Source organism: Ammospiza caudacuta, chromosome 3 (assembly GCF_027887145.1).
Source record: "Ammospiza caudacuta isolate bAmmCau1 chromosome 3, bAmmCau1.pri, whole genome shotgun sequence".
NCBI classification, from domain to species: domain Eukaryota; kingdom Metazoa; phylum Chordata; class Aves; order Passeriformes; family Passerellidae; genus Ammospiza; species Ammospiza caudacuta.
In genome coordinates, this window is record NC_080595.1 from 39072539 (window position 1) to 39086762 (window position 14224).

At 37.5% G+C, this 14224-nt stretch overlaps 1 protein-coding gene across 1 annotated transcript in view; it reads right to left on the reverse strand.

Annotated features, from left to right (window-relative positions):
• HEATR5B (HEAT repeat containing 5B) overlaps window positions 1-14224 on the reverse strand; it is a 55184-nt gene that overhangs the window by 25464 nt on the left and 15496 nt on the right. Inside the window, exons 15-22 of the mRNA XM_058802890.1 lie at window positions 13973-14136; window positions 11787-11962; window positions 10427-10532; window positions 8861-9051; window positions 7175-7334; window positions 4773-4962; window positions 3269-3438; window positions 836-980 (exon numbers count right to left, since the gene is read on the reverse strand). Coding sequence (XP_058658873.1) covers window positions 836-980; window positions 3269-3438; window positions 4773-4962; window positions 7175-7334; window positions 8861-9051; window positions 10427-10532; window positions 11787-11962; window positions 13973-14136 — 1302 coding nt within the window. The remainder of the gene's footprint in view (window positions 1-835; window positions 981-3268; window positions 3439-4772; window positions 4963-7174; window positions 7335-8860; window positions 9052-10426; window positions 10533-11786; window positions 11963-13972; window positions 14137-14224) is intronic.

Genomic DNA, 14224 nt, shown 5'->3' on the forward strand with positions numbered 1-14224 from the left:
AAAGCTTTTCTAAAATCAGGAACTCAGTTTTAAAATTTCATGCAGCAGACTTGAATTGGTCATTGTGTGCCTGTGTGTGCATAGCTCAATCAAGGATCACCAAGATGTTTCTGAACCAACACTAGAAAGATTCTAATACAGCAATTAATTTCATCTGCAAGGCAAATAATACCTCCAAGTGTTAGTTAAAAAAGTAAAAAAACCCTCTCCTCAGGACATATAGCCCATGAATTTGTAAAAAACCTAACAGTACTGGACTCTAAAGACTCTTCTCAGAGACAGACATCACTGATATCATTTAAGTAAGGTCACAATCCTGCATCTGTATGAGGACTGTGCTGATCAACACTGTTGAGCCTCCTATTTTCAAAATAAAATGATGCATGTAAGAATTAGACTAGCCAGCAAAGCCCACAGGCACTGCAGATATGATGCTGATAGAATATAACACAGCCAAGCATCTGGATCAAACAGCACACCATTAAGTCAATTTTCAAAATAACAAGAGCTATAATACCAGACTGTAAAATAACTGTGAAATAACTTCAAATGCTTCCACTGTGTATATACCATGTTCCCTATTTGATTGCTAGCCTTAATGAGAGAGAGAGAGGTTTAAGTCTGAATTTCACAAATGGTTAAATTACAAACATGATTCCAGAGGTAAAAGCAGAGGTGAGGCCAGAAGTTACCAAAGTCAGAAGGGACAGTTAACGGTTTTTCTCACTAAGAGTACAAGGGGGTTTTGGGGGTTTCCCCTTTCTTTTTGAAGGCAAAGCACACATATGCACACATCTGCATTGTTTCAAAAAGGCCACATGAAAGAAATACATACTGATGGCACTGCTCTCTTTGTCTCCAGCGTTCTTTGCCAAGCTCATGGCATATTCACACACTTCTGACGCTTCCCTCTGAGCGAGCTGCCGCAAACATGCCACCGCAGCCCGGCGCAGCAGCAAGTGAGAGCTGCACAAATGGACCTGAAAGTCAAACCCACCACACGTGAGTGAACTGCAGCACCCCAGTACCAATAAATCAATGCTGCTAAGGACTAAAACCATTCCATTTTTCAGTTATAAGCCCATGTGTGAGCTGCTGGGAATCAACTTCTGAAGGTTCAGAAGTAAGCACTTTTCATAATATACAAATATCAAAATATAGCTGACATACACAGAGCTGACAGCTGTCTGGCTAAAGAGATAAAAGCTTAAATATTGGAACTACTGCACCACTGTGATTTAGATTAATTACAGTTTCCAATTTGTTGCACTCCAGTACTACTCTGCCTCATATTCTGCTATAGCTGTAAATCACTTTCTTTTAAACAAAAAAGCCATTATCAGGTGCACTGCACATGACAGATATAATAAAACCTGCATTTCCCATTAGTAACAGGATCTGTAGCATTAAGTTATTAAAAGTGCCTCTCAATAACACAGCATAAGATTTCTTTGCTAATTCCTTTGAATCACCTATAGCACAAGCAAATATTTTCCTTACAGAAGAATTGTGTATGGGCTCTATTTTTCTGAGAGGAAATACCTCCACAGAAAAGTGAATGTTTTTCCACAGTGAAAGAGGTGAAGAGTGCCCTTTAAGAAACTCTAACTATTTATTTACTCCAGGGTAATTTGGTTTCAATAAACCAAATATCCATTTGCTTTCTTGGTATTACGGTTATTATGGGGATGGAAAATGCTTCCCTAAATGAAAGGGTTCTACAGTTTATAAAGCATTTTAACAGTACATCTTTATTCCACATATGAATATACAAGAATTTAGTCCTAAAAAAACAGGCAGTCTTTAAAGAATTTCTAAATATCACAGCTGAGGTTGTTTCAATGACCTAAAACACAGAACATTTGGGAGATTTATTAATGTAAAGGGTATTCCATGATTCAAGCTACAAAACAAATAACTACAAGTTATGAATCCAATGCAGGAAGAAGAAATTAAAATGAGAGTGTGGAACTGCATGGTTTAATTTTGATAGCTGGCATTAATTCCATTCTGAAGAGTTGGCTAATGGTGCAGGTAAGGCAGACCTTGCCTACATAACTATGCATTTGCAGTACGAAGAAACACCCAAGACAACTCAGAGGAAATCCTAACAAACTAAGTATTACTTGAAAGTAAGGAATATGAGAAAGGAAAACAAAAATAGCTTTCATTTAGCAGAAGACCATAAACTATCAGGAGAGAAACAGGAGAAAACCATGGAAAAAAGTTTCAAAACAGCACTAATTATTCATGTATGAACTTCACTGTCTGTAACATCATCCACTGGCATTTACAGAGTAAATGGCTGTAAGGATTATCTCTCCTGATGTACATCATATTCATACAAAAGAGCTTATCTCCTTCTGGGTGTGCTGCAGCCCTTTCATGCAAAATTTTGTGAAGGGACAAGTGACAGGTTTTGTAAATACACTGCACTCCCAGGAGTGCTTGGGGCAGGGTGGGGCTTGGGTGTGCACAGGGCTGAGGAGAAGCACCTAATCATGAGAGGATGCCCTAGGGAAAATCTGGATGGCATACTAAGAAAAAGGTCCAGTGTTGACATAAGTAGGATTGCACTCCTTCAGGTAACACTGAGTCATCAGCACTGCAAAGAACGGCATAAACAAGCTTGCAAAACATCTAATAGACATTAGGGAGAAGCTTTTCAAATATCTCAGTTTTGGACTACTGAACCCTCTAAAAATAACTTTTACAATAGTAATTATTTTTAAAAACACTACCAACCTACACACCCCCTTTCCTCTTATATTCATATTTGGTATGTTTTGGGCTCAAGCCTTTGACTTACTTCCAGACCCAAGCCAGGACTTGCTGACAGAACACTAATGAAAGAAGGTGGCAACATTAACAGCAACAGCACAAGAGTTTGTATGTCAGCCCCTAATATTCTGACAGTGGTAACATAAATCCAACATCTGCTACCTATTCCCAGCTTGCTCACTTCCCTCTTTGCATGCAACTAGTTGGAGCAAACAGAGCATTTCACAACCTTTTTTACTCAGTTATATTATTCATAAATGCTTGCTATCTTACACTATTGAGGGTGAAAAAGAATCAGCCCCTATGACTTCAGTTTGGGCAGCATTCTGAAAATATGTAAAATGGCTTGGGGACTCCAGGGTTTTTACAAATATTACTTGCTTATTACACATGGCTATCCTTGACATCTTGCTGAATATTTCCCCTGTCCTCTGCTAAGCACATGCCTAAAACTTGGAGGACCAAAAGGGATGCACTTGATACTCACACAAAGACTGGGAACCAGACTGGACAGGTTGACATGCCGTGGTGCAAACATATGAAGCTGCTGAAGGCAGGATATAGCAGCTGCCTGAACAAGTGAGTCTGAATGATCTTGTGTGATTGCACATCCCACCAAACAGGAAGAACGGATTGTTGAAATCGTAGCTCCGTTACCTAATCATGTAAGAGGATATCCTTAACACAGCAAAACTTTTCTATCACATCTGCAGACTTTAAACCTTTGAGAAGCAAGAATTATTGAAGCTTCAATAACACAAAAAAAGAGTTCTCAAATTAACATGCAACTTTTCTGATTTACCATGCAAATGAGAAACACTGCAGAGTGTTTCAGTATCTCTTTTTTAGCTCAGTTAAATAACATGCTGTCCAAATAAAATTCTGGATTGATAATCTCCAGTCAGAAATACTGTGAGACTATCTTCTCAGGTCATGAAACCAGTTAATTATCTGAAGTTAGATTTTAAAAGTCTCTTTCATTCTATATATGTATAAGCAACATTTCACGCACTGAGCCACTAAAATATCAGGTAACTCTTTAAGTTCATATCTATCTATGCAGACAATTTTAATTAGTTCCAACAGATGAGCAGCACTCATCTATGCTCTGCTAGAACAAGCATTTTAAAAGAACAGTATTTGATTTGAAGAACAATTCAATTCTGCTTTTTAAAAATTAACCCACATCGGGTTTATAAAAATATTTTCAATTACAGAAATATAACCTGCAGAAGGCATTCTACTTAAGTTGTTATTTTAAAAGTTAACCATCTTCCAGGTCAAAAGGTTAACAGATACACAAGTTCAATTAAACCATCTAGAACTATGTCATAATTAAAATCTTAAGTCTAGCCATTTAGAGTTAAAATTCCATTAGTGGTTCTCTGACATTGCAGACCAGAAAGATCAAAGATCATCCTATAAATAGTCCTAAAAATCCCAGTTAGACAAAATCACAAATCTGTGGTTTTAACACCTGAGGCACAGAATTTCAGACACAGTGTTCAGCATGACAAGATTTTAAGTCTCTACAATAAGGTACAGAAATCTAAGGATATCAAGAATCAATGGAAATTAGTTATAGTTCACAGTATCACCCATTTAATCAAACTTAAGCTCTTGTCATCAGTTTAAAATTAAATAAACACGTCTTAAAAAAATGGAGGAAAAAGCTCGTCTGATGCCCCACAAAGATACACACAGTAAAATATGCAGCAAGGGTTCCATGGCTTACCTACCATGCAAATTTACCATTAGCCAAAACACCATACATCACTGCAACTTCTTTATCCAAATCTCAAACTGCAGTCAAAAAAGCCCCAGGCAGTCACAAGGAGGATCAGCATGAGGCAGTCTGCAGGACTGTAACTGAAACAGCCAACATTGCCTCCCCCACTGCAACTAACAAAAACTTATATTCTTCCATTTAAGGTTATAATATCATCTTTATACAAGGTATACTTTCTGTTTCACATCAAATTGCCACTAACCTTGCAGCTCAGGCCCCACAGTAGTTATTATAGCCCCAAGGCACCTGCCCAGGCACTGATGCACCTCTGTGTGTGATGGTGGGACAGTCAAGAGCAGCGTGAGAACGAGCGACAGTGTCGGCTCCACGTACCCACGGTACATTGGTCCACTGGAATCCACGATCAAGGCAAGGGAATGGAGAGACCAGGTCTACCACAAACACAAAGGAATGTTTTTTCAGTAATGCATTCAGGAAATTAAACAGTTTTTTATGCAGTTGGAGCCTAGCTCTGTACTCCTGTTCTTAAGCACATCTAATTTACTACTCTGACTCCAGAAGTGTTTCCAAATTTCCCAGACCTCAAGCAATCACCTGAGAGTTTCAATATATCTAACATATTGTTTGGTTATCAGCAGTTCTAGGGATAATGGAAATAAGGTGACAAAAATTTGAGAAAAAATTTGAGAAAAATATGCTTAAGAACTTCAAAGAAAATACAAGCACAAACAACACATCCACTTAAAACAAAAAGGAAAAAAGAAAAGTGACTTGAAACAGGAGAAAGAGCAAATCATTCCACTATAAACCTGGAGGCACAGTCTGAAATGGGCAGCTTACAAAGATGTTAGCAGAGATGGTCTTTTTTATTCCAGTAGGAAATGATTTTCATGACAAGCTGAAAGGTTCACATGAATCTTTCTAACTTTCTTATCAGCAGGTACAAGAGAGAAAAGCAGTATTGTTCAGTCAGTGTACTATAGCATGAGGGGAAAAATGGTGAAAGACCTATTTCAGTTGAAGGTGAGTAAACAACAAAAGAGCAAAGTAATTTATTGTAATTGTCAAAGCAAGAAGCAGGTAAGAGGACTGTCCTTTCAAATACTGATATTTCATTGGGAATAAATTCCAGTGACAGACCTGAAAGCACTAGCTATCTCCCCATAACACACTACTAAATGATCTCACTTCAGAATTTTCTCATATTAAACACATGACTAAGATATAAGACTATTACTACTACAAAGCTAGACTCTTAGGAATAAGCTGGAAAACCTGCCTTTAAAATTGCTGCTTTTTAATCCTCTCTGATGCAATCCAAAAGCCATTAGCACTAGCAATCATCTAACTACCTCTACAGTCCTAATCCTGTGGTAGCACATTACAGCTTATCCTTTCATTCCTGTAAACTTCCATTATTCATACTTCCACACAGTTTCTGTGTAACCACTGATTCAGTGAGGGATGAGGTTTAAAAGCTTAGTTTTTCACAGTGGCTGGGTGCTCTATTCTCAACAAAGAGTAAGGTAGATATGCAAGTTCAGCCTGGACTTCCCCTTTATACTTATTTTTCTTTTTTTTTTTCATAAAACATTAACCTTTCCAATTTCTTTTTGGAATTACTGGTGCACAATTATATGCCTCAAATTACCCACTCATACTTGAAGTTGGTTACATATGCAAATTGCACATTGTCTTTCCTTAAACTAAGAAAATTCAAAAGAGACTTAAAGCTGTATTTATAGATTTTTTTAACACTATCTCCAAAAAAAACTAGGCTTGTCTTCCCAACTGATAAACCGTGTTACTTTGTTTTTTTACTGCTTGGAAGAAAAGAAATAAGAAGGTATTCAAGTGCATGTTCTACCAAGTTAATAGTAAACCAAGGTGTAAGTATGATTCTTTATAGTTACTGGGGGCTTCATCTTCTCAGGCTGTGGGTATAAAGTGCCACTACTCTCCAAAACCATTACTCTTTCAACAGCCTGTTTAGTCCCCTTTCTACTATACCAGCAACTTTAGCAGTCAAGTTGTCTTCCTGTGAGACTTCGCAAACCTATAGTCCACAGCAGATAGAAACCCCTCCCTGTCTTAGACTTGGCTCCTACTGATTCCCTTTCTGCTCCCTAACTGCAATTTAGCTTGCAACAGATTTCTGTGTTCATAATATAACCCTGCAAAGATGATGTCCTGTGTATGTGATACCTGACAAAGGAAACTACTGCTCATCACCTGAGACCCCAGTAAGTGATTATATGTCAGCCATCAGCTATTAAAAGCTTCTTTTTAGGCAGCTAAGGCAATACTAACACATGATGCTGTAAAGGCAGTTTGGAATATGCCCACAGTGCATCACTCTGGCACAGCTGACAAGCAGACACATATCCTTCTGAATTAACCTGACCACTTCCAACTGCCTCTCTAAATTGCCATGAAGTTACATTTTAATTACTGTATCTTTGGGATTCTGTACTCTGGGAGTTTGTAAGAAAAGATTCACTTTCTTCACACTCCCTGGCACATGCTACACATCATACATGTGACAACATCTACTAAAGAATATCTGAACATGTAGCTTTAGATTTAATCTTCATCTTGAACATTTTAAGTAATTTTGTGGTGATTGTTGTTTTTTTTTTTTACCTGGACTTCAGGAGAGGTTCCATCTTGTGCCAAAGCCAAAAGAATACTGACACTAGTTTTCAAATGCTGTCCAGAACCTATTCCACCAACATAACGATGGAGACAACCCAGAGCCAAGGAATGGCCTGTTCTTGATACAACATCTCGAGCAGATTTTAACCTATCAATGTTTAAATATAAAGAAATCATTTCATTAGGTAAGTTTGTTACACAGAATCTTAGAAGTACCACAACAGTGCAAAAGACTAATAAAGTTTTGCAGGCCATCTTACAAAATCTTGAGAAGCCTAAACAACAGCAAAAACAATGTACTTACTCTAGATTGCTATTAATCCAGGTTACATATAAAACAAGAGGAAAAGAAGGTATTTTAATAATTTTTTTTTTTCTGGTCAGAACTTGACCTTTTAGATGAAGAAGAGTTTAGACAGATATAGAAAAAGAATCCAGATTTTGCAAGTGTTTCAGAGCAGACTAATTTAAGAATCATTCAAAAACCACTGATGTAAAAAGGAATTAAGAATAAAAAAATGACGACACACACTGAGAAATGAAAAACTGACAAATCCAGTTTTTTATATAGCTGTTTTCTTCTACAGCTGATTTTTATGGCTTTTGCAAGAGAGCCTTTTTATTTTTTTAAATAAAAAGCCATTTATAATGAAAGTGAAACAGAATGAGTTGCATTTTGAATTATTTGGTTGTAGGAAGTTGTATGCATTGACTTATTGAGTATTTTCCACAATACTGCTTCTGAATGCATGTCACATACATCACTTAGTAATTAGAACCCTTTTCAGTGGTGAAGAAGAGAGATAAAAGAAGGGATTTCCTAATAAGGACAAAGATTTTTTTCCCCAGGTTGACTGTATATGACATATATGCATGCTCTTGGCCATCAGCAAACAACAAAGAAAATGCACATCTCAAATATAAAAAAAATCACTTGACTGTCAACAGAATGACAACCATTAAGAACTTACAAGTTAATCTAGATAAGAAACCAAGGAAAGTCCCAGTAACAGAAATTCAATGAAAGACAGCAAGGATGATGTACTTTATTACAAGATGAAAGGGTGAGAAAAATCTAACTACTTAGAGGTAAGAGAGCTGGACTGAGGCCATGCTCATGCACCTGGCCCAGCCAAAAACAAGGGCTGTAGCCCTGAGGCAGCTGCATTCTGATTCAGAAATATGCTGATGCCTTAAATTTAAGTAAGAAATTGGGAAACATAACTATTGTTGCTTCTACCAGATATCTTTCTAAAGACCCAAGACAAACAACAGAATATGAAAAAAAATACAGGCCAGTAAATCTGTTAAATCAATGTGTAAAGAGTGAAATAGAACCACTATTACATAATTGACATTACAGACATAATGTAAGCTGTTCTTATCTATCTGATACAGTTTAGTCACCTTCAGTTAACTCATCAAAATCTGTTCATCAGTATCATTTCACATTCCAAGTGTTTAACAACTCAGCTTTTATTCCTCACATGAAATAAATCCAAAAGAGAAGAATCTGTTTAAAGGTTTCTTAGATCTATGTAACCATAGGGATCAAGCACGAAAGAAGAGAATAATGAATATGGTATTTAGAAAAGGAATCTTCCAAACTACATTAAATTACATATTATATTAAATTACTATTTTATTTCATTTTCTGAATTAAAATCAACTTACTTATCAAAACTGTACTGAGCCATTCTAGCAATGAAAGAGGCTTCTCCAACCACTTGAGCCATTCTGCCAAGAGCTTCACCTGCTGCACATCTCAGAATAGGGTTAGGATTATCAAGGGCACCCATTACAAGCGTCAAAGCAGATTTGCGGACTTCTTCTGGTCCTAATGTGCTTTTATTCTCAGCTAAACCCTACAGTAAAAATTAAAATAAAATTAAAAAAAAGAAGAATCCAATAATAGCCCAATGCAGGGAAGAAGAAAATATATTTGAGACCATCAAGTGAAAACTATGCACTTTTGCTTTTGTTTCAATTTGTGGTAGCTCATTCTAAAACAAATTGGTTGAAAACATTTGAAACTCAAAATCAACAATAAATCCTGGGTCTCATGATGTTTGCCAATATTCTACCTATTTCACATACAGGAAGACCAGCTGCACCAGTCTTTTTTATCAAATGCATTACCTACAGGCACCTTAATCCTACCAAATCTGATCTAGCTTTACATGGGACACCTCAGGAAAAAAAAAAAAAGAAGCTTTAAAAATCTAACAGCAAAAATCTAATAGAAACTACAGACTGGTTACATTTCTACAAGAATCACTTAAATTGAAGACATTATAGATACATGAAAGTATTTTTTTCTGTATAATCCTTCCAAACATTTATACAGCCCTTTATATTAGCACTCACCAAACAGTAACACTAAACAGCACTTCTGCAGTTTCTTTTACTCTGGGAGAAATAATTAAACACATGTAAAGCAAAAACATTGCATGTACTATAGAGCAAGAAGTCAAAGGCTCTACCTTAGATCATAATTTTCTGAAGTCCTCACTTCAGCTCAATTTTGCCCATTTTTTGAACACTTGGCATGGCATGGGAGATTCCAGAAATCTGCCTCGGAATCTACATTTCAACTTGTAGCATTGTAAATCACGTTTTTAAGAACAATGCAAAGAACCAGGTGCTGTTTTGCCAATCAACCAAAGACATGGAGCTCCAGTAACAGCTTAAACTGGGCAGTCATTTCTGACTTGCTCTCTTACTTTCTGACTTGATAGCACCAGGTTGCATTTCCAAGTCTAGACAGAGAGCACACAGCAGTAGCTGCAGTCAGTGGGACTGGGCATAGGCACCTAGAGCTCTGAGCAATAAGGCAACCAAAATGTAAACCCAAAGCTATTTGTGTATTCAGTTACACAAGCCACATCTGCACAATACTCTGTGACTTGAGGGGTTTACTGAGTATACATGATAAAGTACTTAAATCCGTGAGTCCAGTGTAAATAAAACCAGAGGACTGAAGATGAAAAGACAGTCTGATTACTATAGAATGCTGAATACCATAGAATGCTGATGATTGTAGAATGCAGTCATGAGCATCTGTTCTCTGTTCTGATACATGAAAACAAGAGCTTAAGCTAGTATCCAGAAAAAAATTCCATTCTGGAACTTTCAAATTTTTGAATTCTTGAGTGACTTTAGTAATACTCTTCTAACAGCCCTTTGTACTGAATGCAAAGTGATGAACTTGGGCTTTCATTACAAGTTTACAAGTCCTACCTTCAAGGCACTAAGAACAGCAGTAAAGATATTAAGCTGCACAGCTTGCTGGCGAACACCTTTAGCCTGCTTGACACATTCAGCAAAGTGATCCAACATCTGTAATCTAAAACAAAGGAAAGAACATAATTGAAGTGACAGCCTTTCAAAATACAAACTGAAGCACAGCTGGTAAAAACCACACACAACAAAAGGGCCTTTTAAGTTCAGTAGCAGAACTTATGCTTCAGGGGCCGCAGAACGTATTTGCTATAAGTAATAGCAGAGCTACTCTGAACATCCCTTTGCTGCTTCTTCTAGTTCATCCACAAATATTTACTATTCCTTTGAAGAAAACACCACCAAGAAGAAGTGAATCTTCAGGTGCATATGGCTGTATAACTAGAAAGCTAGGAGGACCAGAGTGGAAAAATGCTGTCTTTCCACTACAATATAAAATAGTGTTACCCTTCATATTTGTTTTTCTGTTTCTATTGTTTTTCCCATTTAACATCCATTCTGGCCCCCACTCCTCCCCAGAAAACATTCAAGGAGGAACATCCCCTTGAAGATACCAAAAACAGGAATGTAATAAATAATCTGCATAATCTGCATAATTACTCAGCAGTTCCCAAGCTACATTTTTTCACCATTAACAACAGGTATAGACTAAGGTGAATTACACCAAGCTGGTCTCAAGTCTATCCTGCACTTACTACAAAATGAGGTTGACTGCTATGAAAAAACTGCTCCCAAAAGATTTGCACTGAAAGCTGATTTTACTTTGAAATGCTTCTTAGAACTGTTTTCACTCTGTGCTCAGGGACAAATTGCCTAAACTGAGCAACAAAATTAGTCCTGACAACTCATAACTCTGTAGAGGTAATGTGAAACACAAAGGAAAATACGTTGAATTCCATTTCCTCTTTTTCATTGTGCATACAATTCCTTGCTGACTATAAATCAAATGGTCTTACTTATGGCAGCCAAATGAAATTCAGTGGAGGCCCCTGCTGTTTTCAAGGTTGATTTGAAGTTAATTGCAATGGGTACTTTTACAGGAAATTTTGGTTGCAGAGATATTACTACTGTGAAATGCAGTATGAAAAGAGAACAATCTAGTCTCCATCTCCGAACACTAATTTTCAAAAAGATAAAACTGAGGAAATCACTTTATTTCTAAAGGGACTACACACATTCTGGAATCCTGAGACACAATGGGCATCAAATACTAAACTCTGAATTTAAAGACAGTCGATACCTTAGTCAATTCTTATTTCAGGAAAAAAAACCAAACAAACAAATAAGAAAGTCCCCAACACAACAGTACCCAGAGAAGTAAGGCATTAGGTTCTGAAATTGAACACTGATGTAAACTGACCTATGTTTGTAAGAGACATGAGGAAAAACCACACCAAAGAGAGCCACAGATGCATCAATGACAGATACTCCCAAAGGAAGGGGACCAGGCACAGCTTCACCAGCAGGGATGCGCAAATAAATGGAAGAGGGATCATGTTCCAGAGCACCACTTCCAGACGCACTGTTTGGCTGGAGCTGCAAAATTCCACACAACATCAATACCTCTGAATATACCTTTGCACACAAAATTTGGAACTAGAGATAACCAAGACACATATGCAGTAGTTAAAACAAGAGAACAGCTTACAAGCACCTGAATACAAGTGCAGAATCCTCATGCATACATATTAGCATTTACAGGGCCAGCTGAATTCTGAAGGGTCAAAACCATTAACAGCTAGATAAATACACAAAATATCACTTCTGGTATTAAGAGATGAAAATTAAGAGAAAAGCAAATTAATTCTGGTATTAATAGTAGTTTCTGAACCATTGAATATGAAATACCATTTCAGATAGAAGATTATTCAGTCACTCTCTGAGAGTTACAGCATAGTGTATTAAATTATCAGTTTTGGCTACGATATGCCCTACACAGAAAGAATTAGAAATACTACTAAAATTATAAACTCTCTTATCATCCAGAAAATACTTCCTAATCATCATTCTTTCATGAAACTATTAAACAATCATCTATTTTCTCTGAAGAAAATTCTGTATTCTTATCAATTATTTAATCATGAAACAAAATTAGAATCTAGTAGGTCTGTATTCTTCTTAGAAGGACAGAAAACACAGCAAGGTTTGTTGACACCTCTATATCATTAAAAAATAAAACATGACTAAGCACAAGGGAATCATAGAATGATAGAAATTTAGGGGCTGGAATGGATCCTAAAGATCATCTGGTCCAAGGCTACCCTACCATGGGCAGGGACATCTTTCACTAGGACAGGTTGCTCAAGGCCTTATCCACCCTGGCTTTGAACAGTGCCAGGGCTGGGGCATCCAAAACCTCCCACAGCAATCATTCCAATGTCTCATCACTCTCACAGTGAAAAATTTCTTTCTAATATCTGACCTAAATTCCCCCTTTCAATTTGTACCTGTTACTCCTTGTCCTATCACCACAATTCCTGATGAAGAGTCCCCATCCAGCTTCCCTGTAGGCCCCCTTCAGATACTGGAAGGTTGTTCTGAGGTCTCCAAGCAACCTTCTCCTCCAGGATGAACAGCCCCAACTGTCTCAGCCCATCATCACAGGGGAGGTTGCTCCAGTCCTCCTATCAACTTTGTGTCCCTCATCTGGATCTGCTCCCAACAGTTCCATGTCCTCCTTATGTTGGGGACACAAGAGCAGAGGGGCAGAACCACCTCTTTATCCTGCTGGCCACACTGCTTTTGATGCAGCCCAGGATTCCAGCAGCTTTCTGGGCTGTGAGCACACACTGCCACTGTTTTACAGGCAGGAAGTGAAGAAAAAAAAAAGGAAGCAGGAGGGAGTGAAAAAGCTCTGTGCATTGAAGCCTGCACTGGAAATTTACTATGTCCTCCACAACAAACAAAGGAAGTTTGTACAACTTTTTTTTACTTCGACACGCTGATCTTGGCTTAGAAATCTTTCCACACCCTTGGCATCAGTCTTGGCTTTTGGATCTGCTCCAATCAAACCTTCTGAGACACCCTCCTATTATTAGATGGCTGTTGCAGAAGAGGAGTTTTCAGCCAACAACATTGTGTCAACACTTTCAAATGAAATGTAAGATTTCTTACTACACCTATAAAACCAGTTAAATCTTGTTTTGCTATAACACCATTTGCAATATTGATATTTTGACAGCAGTTTCATTATGAAACATGTTAAGTGGAACCTACATTTCTCCTAATTCAAAAAAATTCATATGAGAACAACTTCTAGGCTACAAAGATTGGCAGATAGGAAGAGATATTGAGTTAGAGTTTTTTTAAAAAAGAAATGAGGCTGGTCCACTAAGCACAACCCTATGAGTAGCATTATGCAATTTATATCTCAGCTGTAGGTGGTTTTTAATCAAAACAGTACCCTGGAGATGGAAGCACTTACAGCTAAAAAAGCTCTGAAATAAGACTAAAAACAAGGTATGAAGCTTCAGTTTTAGAAGGCTTCCCCACACACACACCACACAGACAGGGCAGATAATTAATTCTTCTAGCTTTTTTTGTTACCTGATCTTCAATTGACTTATGATCTGTTTCCTGCAGCCAAGAGCCGAGCAGAACACTATCATCATAATGACAAAGAGACCTTAGGAGTGATGTGGTTGTATTAGCAGAGTTGTCTGTCAAAGTAAATTCCGCTACCAGCTCTCGAAGAAGCGCATTAAATGATCCTAGAAGGACAGACATTAAAAAGAATCACCACTGCTTCTTAGCCAAAACACTTCAGCCAGTGATCAGAAGTTACAAATGTACCACTAC